Genomic DNA, 18,944 nt, shown 5'->3' with positions numbered 1-18,944 from the left:
AATCCTCCTGTACTCTCACAGCTGAAAACAGGGTGGCTTTTAATACGTACTTATATTTTTTCAACATAGCCTACTGTACTGTATTCATTAGAATCCCTTATGGTGAAATTCAACTTACACTCTGCTGTATATTGTGTTTCATACCTCATTGTGAAATGTCCCGTGTAATGAATGGTCGTAGATGACCACAATGTATACTACCAGATATCTTATCAACATATAGAATACTGCATATGAACCATGAATGTCCATTCATTCAATGTCTATCCTGCCAATCTTGTTCAGGCTTACAAGTGAGCTAAAACCTATCCTGATTTTGGGTGAGAGGTGACACACACTCATGTCAGCAGTCAGTCACAGAGCACGAACGGACTAACAACCATTCACATTTGTAATCCCAACAAAGACGAGATTCAAACCCAGAACCTCTTTTGTTAACCACGTGCTCCACTCTGCTGCTCAATATGAGTGTTGTCAATAAACCAATCCGATTTCATAAAGATGTTAATAATACTCTGTATGCCATGTAAGGTATCCAACAAAATCAGTTTCTGATGATAAATTAGCAACATTTTTCACTGACTAAATAGTTTTGTTTTTACATGTGCAAAAACATTCCATGGCATTAGGTACATTTGATACTTGTGTAAAAGTGCAAATACCTTATCAGACCATAACTTTAGTAGTTATGGTCATGTTGTATAATATTACTTGAATAAAAGTTCTAAAGTAGCAGCCAAGACTGTTTAGCTGTGATTTTGTAGTAAAAAGTAACAAAGCTCGTTAGGGAAAATGTATAACGATGAAAGCATACATTTTATCTAAGAAATGTAGTGCGGTGAAAATGAAAGTCGCCAAAAATATATTTTTTAAAAAGTGCAGATTCTACTGAGGTACAGTAACAAAGTATTTGTACTTTGTTGTTTGACAAGATTGCATAAAGATAGGCGTTGCGGTCTGTTATGGAGGATGCAATGCCCAAATATTGAACAAGATAGGACCCCATATTGAGCCTTGTGGAACACCCTTGGTTAATGGGAGGAAAGCAGATTGGGAGTCACTCAGAGTTACACGTTGTTGTTTGGGTAGATCATTTTGAAGTCAGCAGCAGTCCTATCTGACATTTTCAGCCTTTGTAGCAGAATCACAAACTTTGCTGTGATCTATGAATAAGGCATCACAGTATTTCGCTTGGTCCAAAGTACAAATAATGTTATTTGTGACAGATGTGATTGCAGTGGTGGTGCTACGTTTGAACTGGAAATGGGAAAGATTTCATCTTACTATTGATAAGTGATTCCAGGATTTAGCTCCATTTTTGTGAAGTATGACCACAGGAGTGGTTTTCCAGACCTGGAACTGAAATGGTGTAGAACTGCACCTCATCAGGTCAAGACATGCGTCAATATTGTTATATTTTGCTTATCTTATTTAGTTACACCAGAATCAACATATTAGACAGCTCTCAATATAATGTAGAGTATTTAAAATCTGTCTTTTGAATGAGGCTGAGGACAGAAAATGTCATATTGCCATCAAAATTGAAGAGTGATGCACTGTCTGAGAGGTATTCATTTAGCAATATATTGTGTGTTGTAGCTTGCATATACAGTATGTACATTACTACCATCACTCATTATGATGCGATACTCCACTGCACACAGTGATAAAAAATAGTGTTTAATGAACAACACTGTGACAGTATTAATGCAAACAAAGCAATGAGCACTATCATCTTTGTAAATGCATATATTTTGATACTTATCTTATATTGGCTCTCACTTCAGATGTACCTGATAAGGTGTCTTGTAATTGCCTGTGTAATGAATATTTAAGTGTTTGGTCTGTAATATTTAATCAGAATTGTTCATATGGTGAAACAACACTCGAAGAAAATAGTTTCTGAAATTGTTTAGGCACAAAGTCCGCTGATTTAATTGCAGGTTGTCTTTTGCCTTCCGCACAGTGGCATCATAATGATGGCAATGCTACCATGCCACATGGTTCTGCAGTCTGCACATGCTCACAAGTTGAGGTTTCTAGGTTCACTCCTTTCATGCGAGGCTCTTCATCACAACACTGTTGACAGCGCACGGCTCAAAACACTAGTGATTTAATGCTGCGCATGCAGCCAAGTTGAATGCTTTCATAGCATGAGTAAAACACTACAAGAACCAACCATCATAGAGTGGCATACTTTTAATTTGTTATACAACTACAGTACAGAGAATAAAATGAATCATTTAAGAATACACATATGCACTATTTCAATAAAGTTGTATTATATTGTATTGTACTGTCTTTTAAAATGAAGAAAATACTTTAAGTAGAACGCAGTGATTGCAGACTTTTTGAGAAACTCAAAGAGTGGGCTTAAAATAAAATTCTGTATTGTGCCTCTATTAAGGTTTTCAAGGAAACAGCTCTATAGTGTCAGAGCCATGACCTGCCTGCTAAGATGGACTGCTTTTCTTTGGACTGTACTCTTAACTCCTTGCATTTTCGGAATGGCCGTTAATGAACGGACAGGTAAGTACATTGGTGGTCACTTTTTGTCCTCCCCTTTCAAAAATGATAGTCTAATAAATGTGTACACATAGTAGTATTTTAGCTATTTAGCTACTACACAAGTTTTAGTTACAATCTGTTCGTGGTGTTTATTTGTTTTTGTAATTCTGGCTTTGTTTACCACAGCTGGTTCTTGTCCGTTTTACTTCCTGGTTTTGTTTGGTTGCCAACCATTTGTTCCCACTCACCTGTTTTCAGTTTAAACTCTATGGAGTTTGGGTTTCTCAGTTTGTCCCACTTTTTTAGGTGGAAGAAATAATCGATTTGGATGCATCACGGTGCAAATGATTCTGGAACGATAATTATGTTTTAAAGCCTCATGGTCAATCAAAAATCAAATTCCCCATACAATCTTAAATGATTTACATTTAATGATGCCATTAAAAAAAACAAAAAAAAAACAATTCTCATACCGTATGGGGTTTGTACTGAAGGTGAATGACTTAATATCCACTGTTGTGTCTCTGGGGTCTGGACAATACATTACGTAAAGTGCTACCACTTCATCATGACAAAGAAGTGAATACATTTGCAAAATTTGCAAACCATTTGACCAACTTAACAAGTCCATATATGACTTTTAGAAATGTTGTGCAAATGAATGATTTGACTGACATCACATAATCATCTGTTGATGTCACTCTTCTTCTAGCACATGAATACATGGAATGAATACACTTGATTTGTGTGATGAGATTGTGAGAGAGCCTAATCCAAATATTGATCACGATTAGTACTTAATTATATATGTTGTTATGATGTTTTTGCCAATGACTTTAATACACACAGCAGTGCTGCCAACTTAGGAATGCTGCAGCTATCGAGTAATTTTAAAAGCCCTATGGTGACTATGTTATAAAAAAAAAACAATTAGCAAAATATTGACTTATCTGCTGTTATGTGAAACTTATGGTGATGTCATCCATGTTACAGTCAACGCAGAACTGTTTCGCGTCCATGCATCACTGCTCCGTATCCAAATTGCAAGTGAATCACGCTTCTACGAAGCCACCAGTGCCTGATTAAACCAGTTCACATTTAGTGAGGTTAATCTTAATGAAAATTCAACATTAAATTCAAATCATCCAAACAAGTCCAAGTTGAAATACCTGCTCAAAAATGGTCTTGTTTTGTCTTCCTTCAGATTACTCCTGTCCCCTATTGACCATAGAGGAACTCAGGTTTTCTGATAGCTTAGAGGAAACTCTGGAAATCACAGGTATGTACAGAATGAGAAAAACTGCAATTTATATAACACAACATTAAAATCTACTGACATGCCCTGCTCCACATTCCTCTTTTGCAGGATTTGATCTCACAGAAAAGTTTCTTCACCGAAAGGGGACAGTCACAGAAGACCTGCCTTCATTTCGCCTGGGAAGCAGCCCACTTATCAAGCCAACTATGTGAGTCGCAAATACAGAGGATGTGCGTGTGTGCTACACCTGCATTTGTGTTTTGTTGTGGCCTTTTCTAGATGTTTGAGGACAGATGGCCCGTCTGGCTACCAGAGGCCAGTCAATACTATCATTCTATGTATTGCTTTGTAACCCTCTGGTGCAATGCAATGCAAAGCCTCTCATATGTTGCCAAGACTGTAAACACTCTGAAACTGCAGTGCCCATTGAGATTTACACCCATGTTTTTATATGTCGTCCAATTCCAATCACTGGAGTTTCCAACAACATCAATAGAATCCCCAATAAAGACCAAATACTATAGATATAAAAGGCTAACATATTACTGGTAATATGAATATGGGTAGACCCGCTCACAGGTTTGTGTCAATGAGCTTAGTGGAATAGCTTTGTGCAGGTTTCATTTAACAAGAGGCAATCCAGATAAACTGCACTCAGAGCAGTAGTCTCATTTGCCTCAGCGAGGTAGGGCAAATGGTGAGGTGAGCTATTAGATGAGGAATCATTTGAACAGAATGAATATAAATTGCTTTTATTCTACAGATGTCCTAAGGGCAAAAAGTGGAGGTGGAGGGGGGATCTGCGCATGTGTAATAAGACAGGAATATTAAAATAACTACATAAATGACACAGTGAGGTGCCACTTATGCGGAGACCTTTAAGCCTTGGTCAACTGGTGGGAGCGCTCCGATACTTCATCATGAATCTGATATGATGGTAAATTAGGAGATTTCAGTTTTTTTGTTTAATATTCATGGGGGCCTGTTGCACTTTTACGCCAGCAGTGTGCCCTGTGGAATGTGCACGGCTATAGTGTAGAAGCTGACTTTAAACTCGTTACACTTCTGTTCTTTGTGTCCTGTTGGAATGAGAATATATTGTCATTCTTCCAGGAAGGCAATGCTATTTTTAGTCTTATACATGACACGTAAGTAGTAGTGACCGCTGCTCTCCTTCGGGTGAGATGAAAAAAAATCTTTATGCCAGTTGATTTACGGTGTGCTTCCTCTCTGTCCCGTCATTCAGCTGCAAATACTTTTTACTTCTGCCTCAGTGTATTGCTCTGTGTGCGTGCATTGTGTCCAAGAAGATGTTGCTTCTCAATGACACTGTCAGCGGTGTCATTGGTTATAGTGGCGAGCCTGTGATCCCTCTCATATCCAATTATCTAAGTACTTTGACAGGTGATACTGCATGTCAGCTGAGGAGGGAGTTGTACCAAGTGCGAGGTCCCTTTGGACGCTCCCTCCCTTGCTTCCTACCTCCTGCCCTTCCCACCACAGCCACTAAAACATTACCCCCTTTAACATCTAGTTGGGATAAGTGCAGTAGTACATTCCCCGTGCTTTCCATCTGGCTAATGTTATGCTGGATCCATACCGTAAAACACATCATGGTGCAAAGATCATCACAAGGAGCATTTGTGTGAGCTGACAAATTATTGTACAGTCTTAAGGCTCAATGTCTGTCCTTTATGACCATATTTAGCCTTGTCCTCTTTTCATTTTATTTTAACCTGTGTCACATTTAAGTATAATTTATATCAAGTAATTACATCCAGGATATGTGTGATCCACTTTGCATTCAAAATGGTTTTGCAACACCGTGTTACAAATTATTCAGTAAATTTTTTAAGTACATTTGATAAATATGCTATACAAAGCATAATTTTCCAGGTATCTAGTTTCAATCAAACCTTTCAAGGATAACATTTTTTTTTTCAGAAATTAAAACATTTTTTTAATCTACTGTTCCAAACGATTATGTACAGTAGTGTTTCAAGACAGTTTATTGTTTGTACATAAATGAAAATAGTCATTTGTTGAATTTGCAGCATTAGATGCTTGTATTTGCTGAAATCCAAATCTATTCCAAAACATCTTAACAGGTCAAGTTACATTTTAACATCGCACCTCTTGATTTGATAGCAGCTTTGCAAGTCTTGCATCCTTTGAGCTTGTGAGTTTTTGCAGATTCTCTGCTTTAATTTGTTTGCACAATATCAGAGTAGCCTCCTGAAGCTGCTGTTTGGATGCTAACTAACTTCCACCCTCATAGCGCTTTGCTTGAGGATGCTCCAAAGGTTCTGAACAGGGTTGAGTTCAGGGGAGGATGGTGGCTACATGAGGAGTTTCTCCCATTTTAGGCCCATAGCAGCCAATGTTGCAGAGTTACTTTTGCAGCATGAGACTGTTCACTGATAAGTGCCATGCAGCCCTGGATGGTCAATATGAATGGAGTATTATATGGTTGGTTTGGTGGATGGCCACAATGTCCCAACAAGGCTGCAACGTCAGCAGGGAGGTAGCAGAGTCATGTTTTGAGCCGGAATGATGGTGAGAGAGCTGCTCGCCCCATTTAGGTTCCTGAACGTGATGAAAATACCGGTAACCTCTGAAAAGTATGTGGAGTTTCTGACTACTTTCTTCAATTGTACAAACTAAGAACAGAATTTAGATCACCAAAGTCATCATTATGTCGCAAGAAATTTCTCTGCACCATGGGCTGCTATGGGCATAAAAGTAGAGAGACTTGTGTTTGGCCCTCATCCTCTTGTGATGTTCAACACTATTGAGAACCTGAGTAACCCCTCAAGATGTGCCAGTTGTTACACCAGAGTGCACATGCACTGTGTACGAAAATAAAGCCCCTTACGTCATTTGTCATGCTTCAGATTGACAAACAATCACAAATCTGTCATTCAACAAATTGTTTGTTCACAAATGTTATTTTGTGCTGTTTGACTTGTGCTCCACATAATAAAAACAAATTGGGGTCCTTTCCTTTTCCCAGTTGTGAACCAGTCATAAATGTCTTGTCATTTATCCAAGATCCCTTGGTAATATGAATTATCAATAAAACAAGATTCGGGGTAACTGTGTCAGTGAAACGCAACCCATGATTGGCCAGTGAATTTGTTAAATAGTGTTTACAAAGTGTAATAAATCTAACGACACACGTCTTCTTAGTTGCACATTGTTCCAGTTCTTAGGCATTAGCTGATGCGTTAACAGTAGGTCTTCAATCATTTTTCTAATGTATCTGTTTAGAACAGGAAAGTGGGCTTGTGGTAAGTCATTGTTAAAGCCCTTGCTCATGAACTGGGCATCTAACTTGACAATTCACCTTGTTGAGCCATCTTTGATCCATCATTGGATCGTGTGTCAGCGATAGGGATGTGAGCCAACTGGGGTAACATTTGAGCTTTGATTGTTCCATCTGTTGCAATCTGATTCTGTGGGCGCCTTGAAAACAATACTCCTGGATAGGATTTCCTGAACGACACCAAAGCTTCTTTAACCGGAATGGGAGCCTTGCAGTGGTAGTTTGTCAAAGCGTTGTCACATTTTGGACATGATAAAATATCCTCCATATTGCAAGTTAATCCAAAAATAGCCACAACTCATGAAAAATGAATTAGCTGGGATTTTTTTTTTTTTTAGCTCATGAATCAACACTTCTATTGAAAATGCATCCAACATTTGCTGAGGAGGATATTTCTGACTGCTACTTTTAAGTCAGTAATACAGCCCGTAAATTTCTGCAACCCCATTGTCGCATCAACTCTGAATTGAATGAGCATTTTGACTGTTATTGCAAGAAAAAAATATGTCACCGTATGCAGTTCATGCTATACTTGAATTTCCATTTGCGAATGTAAATTAGTTGTACATGTCTAGGAATGAGAAATTGAATGGAGAAGATGATGTTATGGCAGAGCAGGCATGCAATAAATGATGGCCAATATTTTTCTTAAAGAATGAGGGGGGAAAACTATTTGCAAACCAGCCTCCTATGAGATTTGGTTGAGGCCATTTCGCCACAGATAGCAGTAAATGTGAGGTTGTGAACTTTGACCCTCTGGGCCCTCTGAGATCATGTGTGTATTACAGTACCGTAACCAGGCCGTGTTTTGAAATAGAAGCACGCTTGGGGAGTTAATGGAATGTATGCAGAATTCTGGGTCATTGCAGGGTATATTTATTGTGCTTTGTCCATCCAGCAGCACCATTTACTACCGTAGTATTATTTTTTTACAATTTCAGGAGAATTTCTAACTGCCACTGTGCATCACAGTACTATCCATTGATCGCAGTAAAAAAATATGTGTTTGATCATGACTGGGTTATGATAATGACACAATTTGTATGAATTACTACAAAGTGTTTTCAATTCTTTCCCATTAGTTATTATTATTTCATCATATGTTCTATGATTTCCACTTTTACCAAAACATTGGTAAAGACCATAATTATGTGTACAAAAATCCAAAGGATGATTTTGGATCATTTTATATGGAAAAAAAAGTGTCTTATTCATGGGATTTTACAGTATTCTGTGCTATTATATAGGCCTACTGTACTTTATGGCCAAAACGATCAGGACACACATTCTGAAACCATTAATAATCAATCAATAGTTGGACTAGACCCCTGCATTCCTTTTCTTCCTTTTGAACAATTCTGTTTCCTTATTTATGAGAAGGGAAAGTCTTCTTTATCTGTTCCAGCATGACTGTGATGAAATGAATTTATGTTCCATGAAGGTGGATGTCAGCCAGGGAGAGTGGCCTAGAAAAATAACAGTACATTAATATAGTATATATTAGTTACTGGATATCGGTAATGCTATGTGTTTCACAATAGAGTTCTGAGTTTTTATTTTGACATTTGAGGTCTACACAATAAATGTTCTCAAAATTACATTACAGTAGAGCTTATCTTATTTTATTTCTAATGAATTTGGCTTTTACTAAAAGACCATACAATCCAATTAGAAATACTACGTTTAAAATGAAATGTGTTTGCAAATGACCCACTAAAAGAGAGAAAATACAATTTGCTGCTATTCACAATGTGAATTTAAGGAATAAAGTCAGTTGATTTTCTAAAAAAAAGAAAATCAAATTTTCATTGCTTATATTTTTGTTATTTAATAAACCCTTGCTTCAGGTCCCTGGGATTAACCTGCAAAAAGATTTGCTCCTTAAAATTAGAGAGTTGCTCCTCAAATTAAGTTACTAATTCACAAAGCTGCTCCGCAAAGAAAAAAAAATCGAGACTTGCTTTAGTCATGTACCGTTGACAGCCAAACCTCAGTGAATTTTAGGGAGAAGGCAAAGATTAGTATAGAGCTCTACAAGCGTATATGGTGTTCTGTATTCAAGTGAAAACTAATTTCCAAACAATTCCAACTTCCAAAAGAGAAAACAGCTAAGTAATCTAAATTATTGAATGACCTTATCGTCGGGCCGCTATTTTTTTCTGATCTTGATTTAGTCTGTTTGTGTGCCTTTATGTAGGTGGCCGAGAATAACAGTGTTTGAAAAGGAATACTGCCGGTTATTCTATAATGCAATCTATAAAAATGGAAAGAAATGTGAGGCTGTGTGCGATGAGTGACTGAACATGCTGTAATTCATGCAAGGGTGATGGGGGTGAGCTGGTATGGTAGTGCTGATGTAAAAGATTATATTGTTTTTCCTATATTGTACAGCCTCCATTTTCTCCACATATTCGTTCTTTGGCTCGGAATTGTTATTCGACTTTCAGGTGCAGCTGAGGTCAAACACATAAACATGCGTCTTCATTCCATGAGGTGTCTATGAGCCAATAACTGCAGCACATGGTAGCGCAGACAAGGTAAAAGATTGGTTAGTGTGACTCTGGATCAATGGCTATATGTTTTCATTAGCTGAATGCCAGGGAGGCTTGTGCAAAATTCTTCAAACTAAATGGTATCAAATGTGTCAGCTTTATTTATTCATGAAGCAGAAGCATTATTGATTGCAGTCATTTGTGTTGGGTGTTAATCCACTACTGAGGCATGCCTCTTACATGAATAATGATATTCTTGTCATATTATTGTCTTATATTCATTTTTTAGACAAGTATTCCCAAATGGATTGCCAAGTGAATTTTCCCTTGTCACCATCTTTCGTGTGAGAAGAACTACAAAAAAAGACCGATGGTATCTTTGGCAGATATTCGACCAGGCTGGAGACACTCAGGTAAGCCTGTGGGCATTCAACAGACATGTCAAAATCAGAATTACATATATAGTGGAACTTCCAAAGTTAAACATAATTGTTGGTTGACCTCATTTTTGTTTGTATTTTGTATTGTCTGAAACCTTTTTTCATAGGAAAATAAGTTGGCTGTCATAAAACGTTTTAAGATTTTAAGTGTAATTTTTAAATTATTCAACTCTCAAGTATAGAGATAAGTTAACCATTGTTAATAACATAAAAACTCCTTAACTTTATTGACAGTGTCGTAATGTGCTGTTCTCGACTTGATCATCATTAGAACACTCTTCTCTAACTTTGGTAAAGAGTGACAACAGAAATGGCAAGTAGATACTTAGCTGTAAAAGGTACTGGCTAATATTAACAGTCGGTGTTTACAGTGAATGCAAATAGCAAGAATGTGCAAGAATGAATTACTATTAATATGGATAGCAGACATAAAATTCAAAATGAGAGAATGTTTGAAAGAAAAAAATCCAAGTGTTCATAAATGTGATCATTAAATACAGTATTTTGTGTGGCTTGTATAAAGGTGCGGCTTTTATATGTTTTTTTGCATTATTGTTTTTTGTTTTTTTTAAATAGTGTGGGCGCGGGTTATAGTCCCGAAAATGCGGCATTCTGTTTTCATTTACATTTTGCATAACGTCTCAACTTCATTGGAATTGCAATTTTTGTATGAGTCCAAATACCCGAATATCTTTTTTATATACTATATATATGTGTCAAAATAAAGTAAAACTCAAGTTAAGCATTGGTGGTTTGAAGCAGTGGCACGGTGGTCAACTGGTTAGCACGTCCGCCTCACAGTGCAGAGGTCGTAAGTTCGAATCCAGTGTGGAGTTTGCATGTTCTCTGCGTGTTTGCGTGGGTTTTCTCTGGGTACTTCGGTTTCCTCCCACATTCCAAAAACATGCACCGTAGATTACGTAATTGCTTTAAATTGCCCCTAGGTATGGTTGTGAGTGTGAATGTTCACGGTGTACCCTGCCTACTGCCCGAAGACAGCTGGGATAGGCTCCAGCACGCCTGTGACGGTTGTTGAGGATAAGCGGATTGGATAATGGATGGATGGTCTGAAGTGTTCTGAACTCCCAAGGTTTTGTAACTTTAAAGATTGTTCAAACTATATTTCTCAGTCAAATTCAGAAATGTACAAACTTGGAGGCATTCGACTTTAGAGGTTCCACTGTATTAGAAAAAGAAATAGATGGGCATTTTTGTTGTCATTGCGGAACTCCCCTTTATTCCCACAGGTGTCAATTGTGGTTGATGGCGGCAAGAAGGCGGTGGAGTTTTCCTCGCGGGGCCTGCCGAAAAACGTCCTCCGCTACACATTTCAGAGCCGTGACCTACACACCCTTTTTGATCGCCAGTGGCACAAGTTGAGCTTTTCTGTACAGAGCAACATCGTCTCTGTTTACATGGACTGCAAGCTAATAGAAAGGAGGCTTACTACCGAAAGGGACGGCATTGACCCGAGTGGGCGTACACTCATCACCACCCGAATACAGGATGGACGACCAGTGGATGTGCGTGCTCCATCGTGAATTTTCTATTGTTTCCTATAGGAATTTCCAAGGTTTTGACATGAAGTAACATTTTCTATGTACGCTGAAGATGTTTTCAAGATGTGGTAAACATTGCTGAACACAAAACAGTAGGTCAGTTGTGTCTTTTAGTCAGTGAGTGTGCCTTAGTAGAATGAGGCTTAAGTTCCATTAGCAGCTGACCTTTAGGTTGACTTCTTATGTAAAGATATGAGTCAGCACATCACCAAAATGGAAGTGTTAAGATTTGGCTCAGAATAAGATACAGTTCAAGGTGAAGCTAAAACCTTAAGTGATCTGAATTTACAGGATCTCTTTGGACATGCTGTCTATGTTTCAATGAATATCATGATTCACAATGTGCCACTAAACGAGTGCTTCTTTCCCCAGGTTGAACTCAAACAAATTATCCTGTATTGTGATCCTTATGTAGTCGATATGGAAACATGCTGCGAGATACTGGAGCCAAAGGTAAAATACCTTCGTGTGTCAGCAATATAAATGCATGTGTCGTTTGTTGTAAAGTAAATGGATCCAAAACAGCCATAGTTTTTTCTCGAATACTGGAGTACCAACATGCATTTATAATCCCTAAAAATGCATACCATTAACAATGTCTGTCCAGTCCACTGAAAAACCAATCACATAATGTAAAGAACATACCAAAACGACAGGAAGCACTATAACCTCCACACGAAAGGCCTTTTTAACAAATCCTAAAGAAAGCCATGTCTGGATAAGGGACAATACCGCCTATATCGACTTGAAAGACTCTTCTGTATTAATTTGTTACACACTACGCAGTCATCACAGCTAATATAATTATAATATACTACATATTATAACTATAATATATCATAATATCGATCATATTTTATAATAATGAAATACTAAGTTTTAGAACATTTGAAACTACCACAGTGCCAAGACAACTTCAAGAAAGAAGCAAAACATAATTCACATCATTGAATATATCACATAGGGAGATACTTGTGTTCATGAAAAGAGAGCTACAGTAAGCCCAAAACTGTTCTCATTTTGCATGCAAACGCTGAAAACACTGTGTAAGAAAACCTGTCTTAAGTTTGTGATGACCTGAAACACAATATCGGACTATAGGCCACAACGCCACAAAAAACATCCTTAAATCAAATAATTAATAATGTTACAATGATTTCCAATAGTTCGGTGGCCTTTGACCTTTACTATTCCATCTCTCTGGTCATACTGCTACATGTGATTGGTTGTCACAAACAGACTTTTTATTGTACTGTATGTCATTTGTGTTTTCTATTAACGTCACCACATGAATGCAACACTGCTCCTTAGGCTCAGGTTATCCTATGTGTGTCAGCTGTGATATTGGTGGTTTTTTTTATTTTTATTGTTTAATACGTAGCAAACAAGACAAACGTGTCTAAATGGGTGTCTTCTTTGTATTGATCCAGTGTGAAGCCAAGAAGACATTTAATGGCACCTCCCCAGCCCCAGTTACAGCCCAGCTTCCACAGATGCTGTCTCAGCTAGCCACACATGACAGATGTCACTGTCCAGTTCAAAAGGTACAATCAATTTAAAGCAAGAAGGGACCTTAATGGGGCACATGTAATGTATATTGTAACCCTGTCAACAATGATTTAGACCATCCTTTTCAAACACCTAATGTCCAGTTAAAAGACATTAAACCCATTTCCCCTCTAGAAGACAAGCAATAGTGGTAAACTATTGGTAAACAGAGATCCAATGATCTTGATCGTTTCAGCTGACGCATCTTGCACTATGCTATGAATTCTTAATAATACTAAATTATTATTTCATCTGCAAATACAAGGCGTAAATTGAAATGCAAATTCAAACCTGGAAACATTGAGTCCTCTCTGAGAGGAGCAGATGGCCAATTACACACTAAGCCACCATTTTTGGGGTCCTTAAAAAATCCATTCATCTAAATCCAATTATTATTTGGTCATGAATTTAAATGCTAGTGCACACATTTGGAAAAACTTATGGCTACATTCCAATTTATACAAAATTACAAATATGTCAACAAAAGGCTTGTATCATTTCTTTTAAAAAACTATTTAGACTGATTGAAAAAATGTGTATGGTAATGTTTTTCCAAAATCTATACATGTAGTTAATATTCAAATTTTGTATACTGTATATTTGTATTTCATCTTATTGTTTTTTTTTGTTTGTTTTTGTTCATTTGCATAGGGGGACGCTGGTCTTCCTGGTCTAGTTGGACTTCCTGGACCAAAAGGGGATGTGGGAGAAAAAGTATGTTCAAATGTGTTACAGTCGCCCCCGCATACTATCGGTTCGGCATGATCAAAGATTTAAAAAAAAAAAAAAAAAATGTTGTTGTTAATATTTTTTAATGCTTTGTTTTTTTCACCATTTTCATCCATGTTTTTCATGAAAAACATATATTGAATGTTTATGAGTGTTTTTTTAAGAATTAATTAAATGTATGTATTTATTTTCCTCAATACATTTCAGTAGGCGTCAATTATACAGGACGAACGGTCCCTATCTCCCCATAATATCGGGGATCAGCTGTATTTGTGCAGTCAGTACGAGACACATGAAATTGTAGTGGAAAAATAAATTTCCCTGAACAATTGCAATGTAAAGTCTTTAAATATACAAAATCTAATATCTAAGAGTTGATGGGCGGAAAAATCATGACTACCATCATCATTTTGAGAAGTCTCATGTACTGGTCCCATAAATACTGTGATTGGCATTAGTCCCCAAGAGAACGATCTTGTTTCTATGACAATCTAATAACCTAAAGATATTTGCACTTACAATGGTGGCTTTTTGCTTGACAACAAAAGCTGAATCCCGCCCTATCAAAAATGTCCACAAAAAGATGGGCAAATAACCTGAATTAGATGAAAGCCCTTTTCTAGCTGTCAGTGTGTGGAACTTTAAGTGTGTGTCTGATTAGAGTGGATGGCTTTAAGTGTCACTTTCCTTGAGGAAAGAGCTTTCTTTTAGGAAAACACGATTGCCATGTAGCATCAACTCGGTTTTGAGTTGAACATGTTTCCCATGGGGTGGCACTGTGGTCGACTGGTTAGCCCGTCCGCCTCACAGTGTAGAGGTCGTGGGTTCAAATCCGGCCCAGGCCTTCCTGTGTTTAGTCTGCATGTTCTCCCTGTGCCTGCGTGGGTTTTCTCTGGGTACTCTGGTTTCCTCCCACATTTGAAAAGCATGCATGGTAGGTTAATTACTCTAAATTGCCCCTAGGTATAATGTACATATAATATATGTGAGTGTGAATGTTTGTCTCTGTGTGCCCTGGCAACCAGTTCAGGGTGTTCATGTTATAGGTTATGTGCTTTTGAAGCCTGGTCCGCCGACCAGCAACGAAGAACAACAAAGTGTACTGCGCCATTGCGTGGCAATCAAATGTACATTTTAATTTTGTTAAAGTAAATGACAAGTTGACTTCGTGCAACACCCTCAATATTACACATCGTGTAGAAGTAACGAAGAAAGCCATTTTTGACATGCTCCCAGCAGTTCCGACAAGCAGCCCACTAACGCACTGGTCGGAATCAGTAGAGTTAAAAAAAAAAAAAATGTCTTAAGATAACATTCGGACAGCTAAACAATTTGACTGCAACTAAAACAGTTGCTCAACTAAAGTGAAAAAAAAAACAGCCAACATTAGCATAATATATATCATATGCCAAGGAAGCGGGTGCAAGAGATACTCTCTGTCCAGAACACTCTGCCTCAAAAGGAAATTATGATAATTTTTTAAAACTAAACAAGAACTGTTTTTGAGTGTATACTGTACCTGCTGCTAATGTGGACAGGGTTGCCAAGGTGTTGTTTTGTTTGATAGTGACAAGCACCAGGTTAGCCCACCAGTGGGAGCTCAATAATGTCTTTAAAGTTCCTGCAGCATCAGACACTCATCTGAGTAAATATACTTTCATGAGTTTTTTAAAAGCAATGCTCTATTCTCTTGTAGAGGTGTTAGCTTTGCCATGTGAACAGAAAATTCGTAACGTTTAAATTGAAGTTCATAGGTTTGTTATTATTACTGGGTAAATAATATCACCTGACCTTGGCGACACATCTTAGCAAATAATGTGTGATTGCTTGAAAACAAGTGAGAGATTAGAATGAACTTATTCCTCTTCTCTTCTCCTGCCTTGCCACCCAGTGTAGAAAGTAAGAACTGTTGTACAATGCAGGCAAATGACACAGCAGCGTCACTTGTTCATTTTAGTCTATGCTGTGGTTCTGTGCTGGATGACCATATTCTCAATACCCCTCATTTAAACCATGCAAACTTTTTAGTCCCTGACCTCTAAAAGAATCGTAATCGAGAAGCGTTTGGAATCGTAATCGACACAGGAAATCAGAACCAGAATTGTTCAAATTCAAACAACCCACCACTACACTTTGATCAAGGTGGATTTTGAAATGTTATTATTTGCAAACAAGATACCAAATGTGTTAATATTTCACTCTTGGAAATTAAGTGAAAGGTTTTTGGAAAAGTCATTGAAAACTATTGCTAAAAAGTATATAAACCTTGGATTTGAGATCAATATTTGAGGAAAAAAACGTACTTTGAAAAAGTCGAAGCGCTTTCGGTTCATCTCATGAAAAATGGAAGAAAAAAAGTATCGAGCTTACATTTTTACTCAGTATATACTCAGAGGGCAATAATAAAAATTACACTCCATTCAAAATGCAGCACAGCGACCTCGGTGGCCTGATTTATCATCACATTCTTTTTAAAAAAGGGCTCTTTTGGTTCATATCTTTATCTTCAAGGATAACCATTTTATCTAAGTAGGTGTGATTTTATACTCGTGATAGAATTCAGCATGCTTCTCACAAACACAGGCCCTTTATTTATTTTTTTTTTCATTACCACTCCGCACTATGTTTTGATACTCTTGAGGTGCTGGCCTCCATTGTTAACACCTGAAATGTAATTTCAAGTTTTCAACCAATCAATACCTGGCACCATTTGTTTACTCGCAGAACGCCAAAATTCATAACAAATCCTATTACCATCGTGAACACGAAATCAATGACGGTAAGGAAAACCATTATTGAGGCCTACACGTACACACTCCAGTCTGATGGTGGCAAACAGGCTTTGTTGGCTGATAGAATAATGTGCGCTGCACAGCTGCAGTGGCGTGTGGTGCCTTTCACACGTAGGCCTTTGCTCAGCACCAAATAAACCTCCCACAGCACTCCTCATATAAATATGTCAGAAGTTGATATTTGTTTGCAATATATAAATGAATAGAGATGCATAGTTCTGCCTATCAGTCAAAAGTGCCCGGTCTCTCGGCTTGCACTTTTCTGTGTTTAGTTTATATGTTCTTGCAATGCTCACGTGGGATTTCTCCAAGTACTGTGAAAAAGTCAGGATATTGATTTTTTTTTTTTTTTGTGATTTTTTTTCAAGTGAGCTAGTAGAAAAGAGTCGTTTGGTCATGTTGGAAACATCACGCTGTGACACAAATGATACTAAAAGCACTTCTCTTTTACACCGCATGTGATTTTCAGTGCACCCCTATTTAGGATTATGTCTTTCACATTGATCCCAAAAATCCCAAGAGGGATCCAGTGTCTTTTAATCTCTGCTATCCACTTTTGCGAGTGGACATTCGTAATACATGAAAAGACGCTAACAATGTCATTCAGCAAACATTAATGAGGTGAACTTGTGAGGCTTTCAATTACTGTTACAGAATCCCTTTCTGTGAGAGATGTTCAAAAAAAAAGTGGTCAGTGTACATATTCGCAATTTAGCATGACTTTGTAAAGATTAATCAAAGACATCTGGGCAATTCAGAGCATTTAAAAGATGCATAATGAGAAGTGCGGCTCAGTAATTGTGACCTACGCAGTGGAGTTCTTGGGAAAGTGTGTGGGGGATTACTTTGGCTGTGTTGCTCTAACAGTGAGTACTATCCTGCATTACAGTGAGAGTTTGATGGAGGATTCTAATACACTGCAAAAGGATTAAACGGCAATGATTAATCCAAAATCCCCCAGGAAATTAAACAGATAAGTAGTGGGTTATAAGAATGGAGCTTACTTGAATGGAAATCCATTTTGCATGGCCTCGCACATAAACCCTGGTATTACTAGATTCACAGCTCCTCTATGTGCACACAAAAGACATGGAAAAAAAGCATAATAGCGAAATTAAAACTTCCTCTTCAACAATTACCTTTGTGTACAGCTTTTCAGCGCTACGATGGCTAATGTTGTTGAATTAAATTCACTGTATTTTCCTGATAGAGCGTATTGGCCTCCACGCTAATAGACAGTGCCCCAATCAAAAGTGTGCATTGTCCACATTAATAAATGAGTTGCCTACTATATAGACACCATATCTTCTGCCTAGGTAGGTCTAATTACCTTTACTGTAACTGATGGCATGTGTTATGGTAGATGACACAACACACACAGCCACTAAAGCAAACATATCATCTGTATGCTGTTTATGGTGGAAAGTGAGACTTAGCAGTTGGGGAGAGAATAGGAAGGGGGGACTGAATACCTATTTGATGCCTGTGTCTGTAAAAAGGAAGCAAGTTAGCCGTTAACCGTTCTGTGAGTGACAGTAGCCTAACAGCTGATGTGCCTGGCAATGCAGCTCGTGTGTGATAGTTACCCTATGAATCATATAAATATTGTACATTTTAAGACACAGAAGAGAGAATTAACCAAATTCATGTTTTCTTTTTCAACAAATCACATCAAAATCACATCAAACAAAACTAAGTCATTCCGTTTGATGTGATTTTTAACTTATTGCAGAAGCTTTTATTTTAGCTGTCCTACTTTTTTATATTACCGTAGTTGTTTATCTACCTCCACCGTCTCTCTCATAACATGTTTCCTTTTCTATACTATCCAGTATTGTCCTAACTTGTCCAAAGATACGATAGATAATCCTAATACATTTATCTTCGTTATCTGGTTGTTGGGACTTCAAACTGCTGAACAACTGAGAACTCACAGATGATCAAACAAGCACTAAAAGAATGACTTCAGAATGCCAAACCATTCTTTACCTGTTCTTTGTGTTTTTGTTACAGGGAGACCCCGGGGAGACCTGCAGTCCAGGAGGCCAGGGTCAGAAGGTAGGTAAACGTTGCTCTTTTTACTTTGAACATACGTTCAAAGTAAGTATGATATCGAGTGTGTTGCTTTTCTTGTGTGACGTCATGCATGGCGGTACTTCAAACTTCAAAGGCATATTTTTCCTAAAAATTACAAATTCTTCAGGGGACTTGCACAGTGTTTAACTTTGAATGTCCCACTGTATTTCTCAATGTTACATTTTGAAATCATGTACGTGCACACGGACAATCAGTG

At 37.7% G+C, this 18,944-nt stretch overlaps 1 protein-coding gene across 4 annotated transcripts in view; it reads left to right on the top strand.

Moving 5' to 3' along the window:
- Positions 1-18,944, top strand: part of LOC147139788 (uncharacterized) — a 115,596-nt gene that overhangs the window by 7,717 nt on the left and 88,935 nt on the right. For all 4 annotated transcript variants that reach the window (XM_086045159.1, XM_086045160.1, XM_086045161.1 and 1 more), the window contains exons 3-11: positions 2,408-2,529; positions 3,713-3,787; positions 3,875-3,974; positions 9,873-9,996; positions 11,271-11,546; positions 11,955-12,035; positions 13,013-13,126; positions 13,782-13,844; positions 18,665-18,709. In XM_086045159.1, the coding sequence (XP_085901285.1) occupies positions 2,442-2,529; positions 3,713-3,787; positions 3,875-3,974; positions 9,873-9,996; positions 11,271-11,546; positions 11,955-12,035; positions 13,013-13,126; positions 13,782-13,844; positions 18,665-18,709 (966 nt within the window). In that variant the 5' untranslated portion in view covers positions 2,408-2,441. The remainder of the gene's footprint in view (positions 1-2,407; positions 2,530-3,712; positions 3,788-3,874; positions 3,975-9,872; positions 9,997-11,270; positions 11,547-11,954; positions 12,036-13,012; positions 13,127-13,781; positions 13,845-18,664; positions 18,710-18,944) is intronic.

The sequence above is a fragment of the Filicampus tigris genome, chromosome 11 (genome assembly GCF_054856515.1).
Source record: "Filicampus tigris isolate MCC_2025a chromosome 11, RoL_Ftig_1.0, whole genome shotgun sequence".
Classification (NCBI taxonomy): Eukaryota; Metazoa; Chordata; class Actinopteri; order Syngnathiformes; family Syngnathidae; genus Filicampus; species Filicampus tigris.
This window is presented reverse-complemented; position numbering and strand designations above follow the sequence as displayed.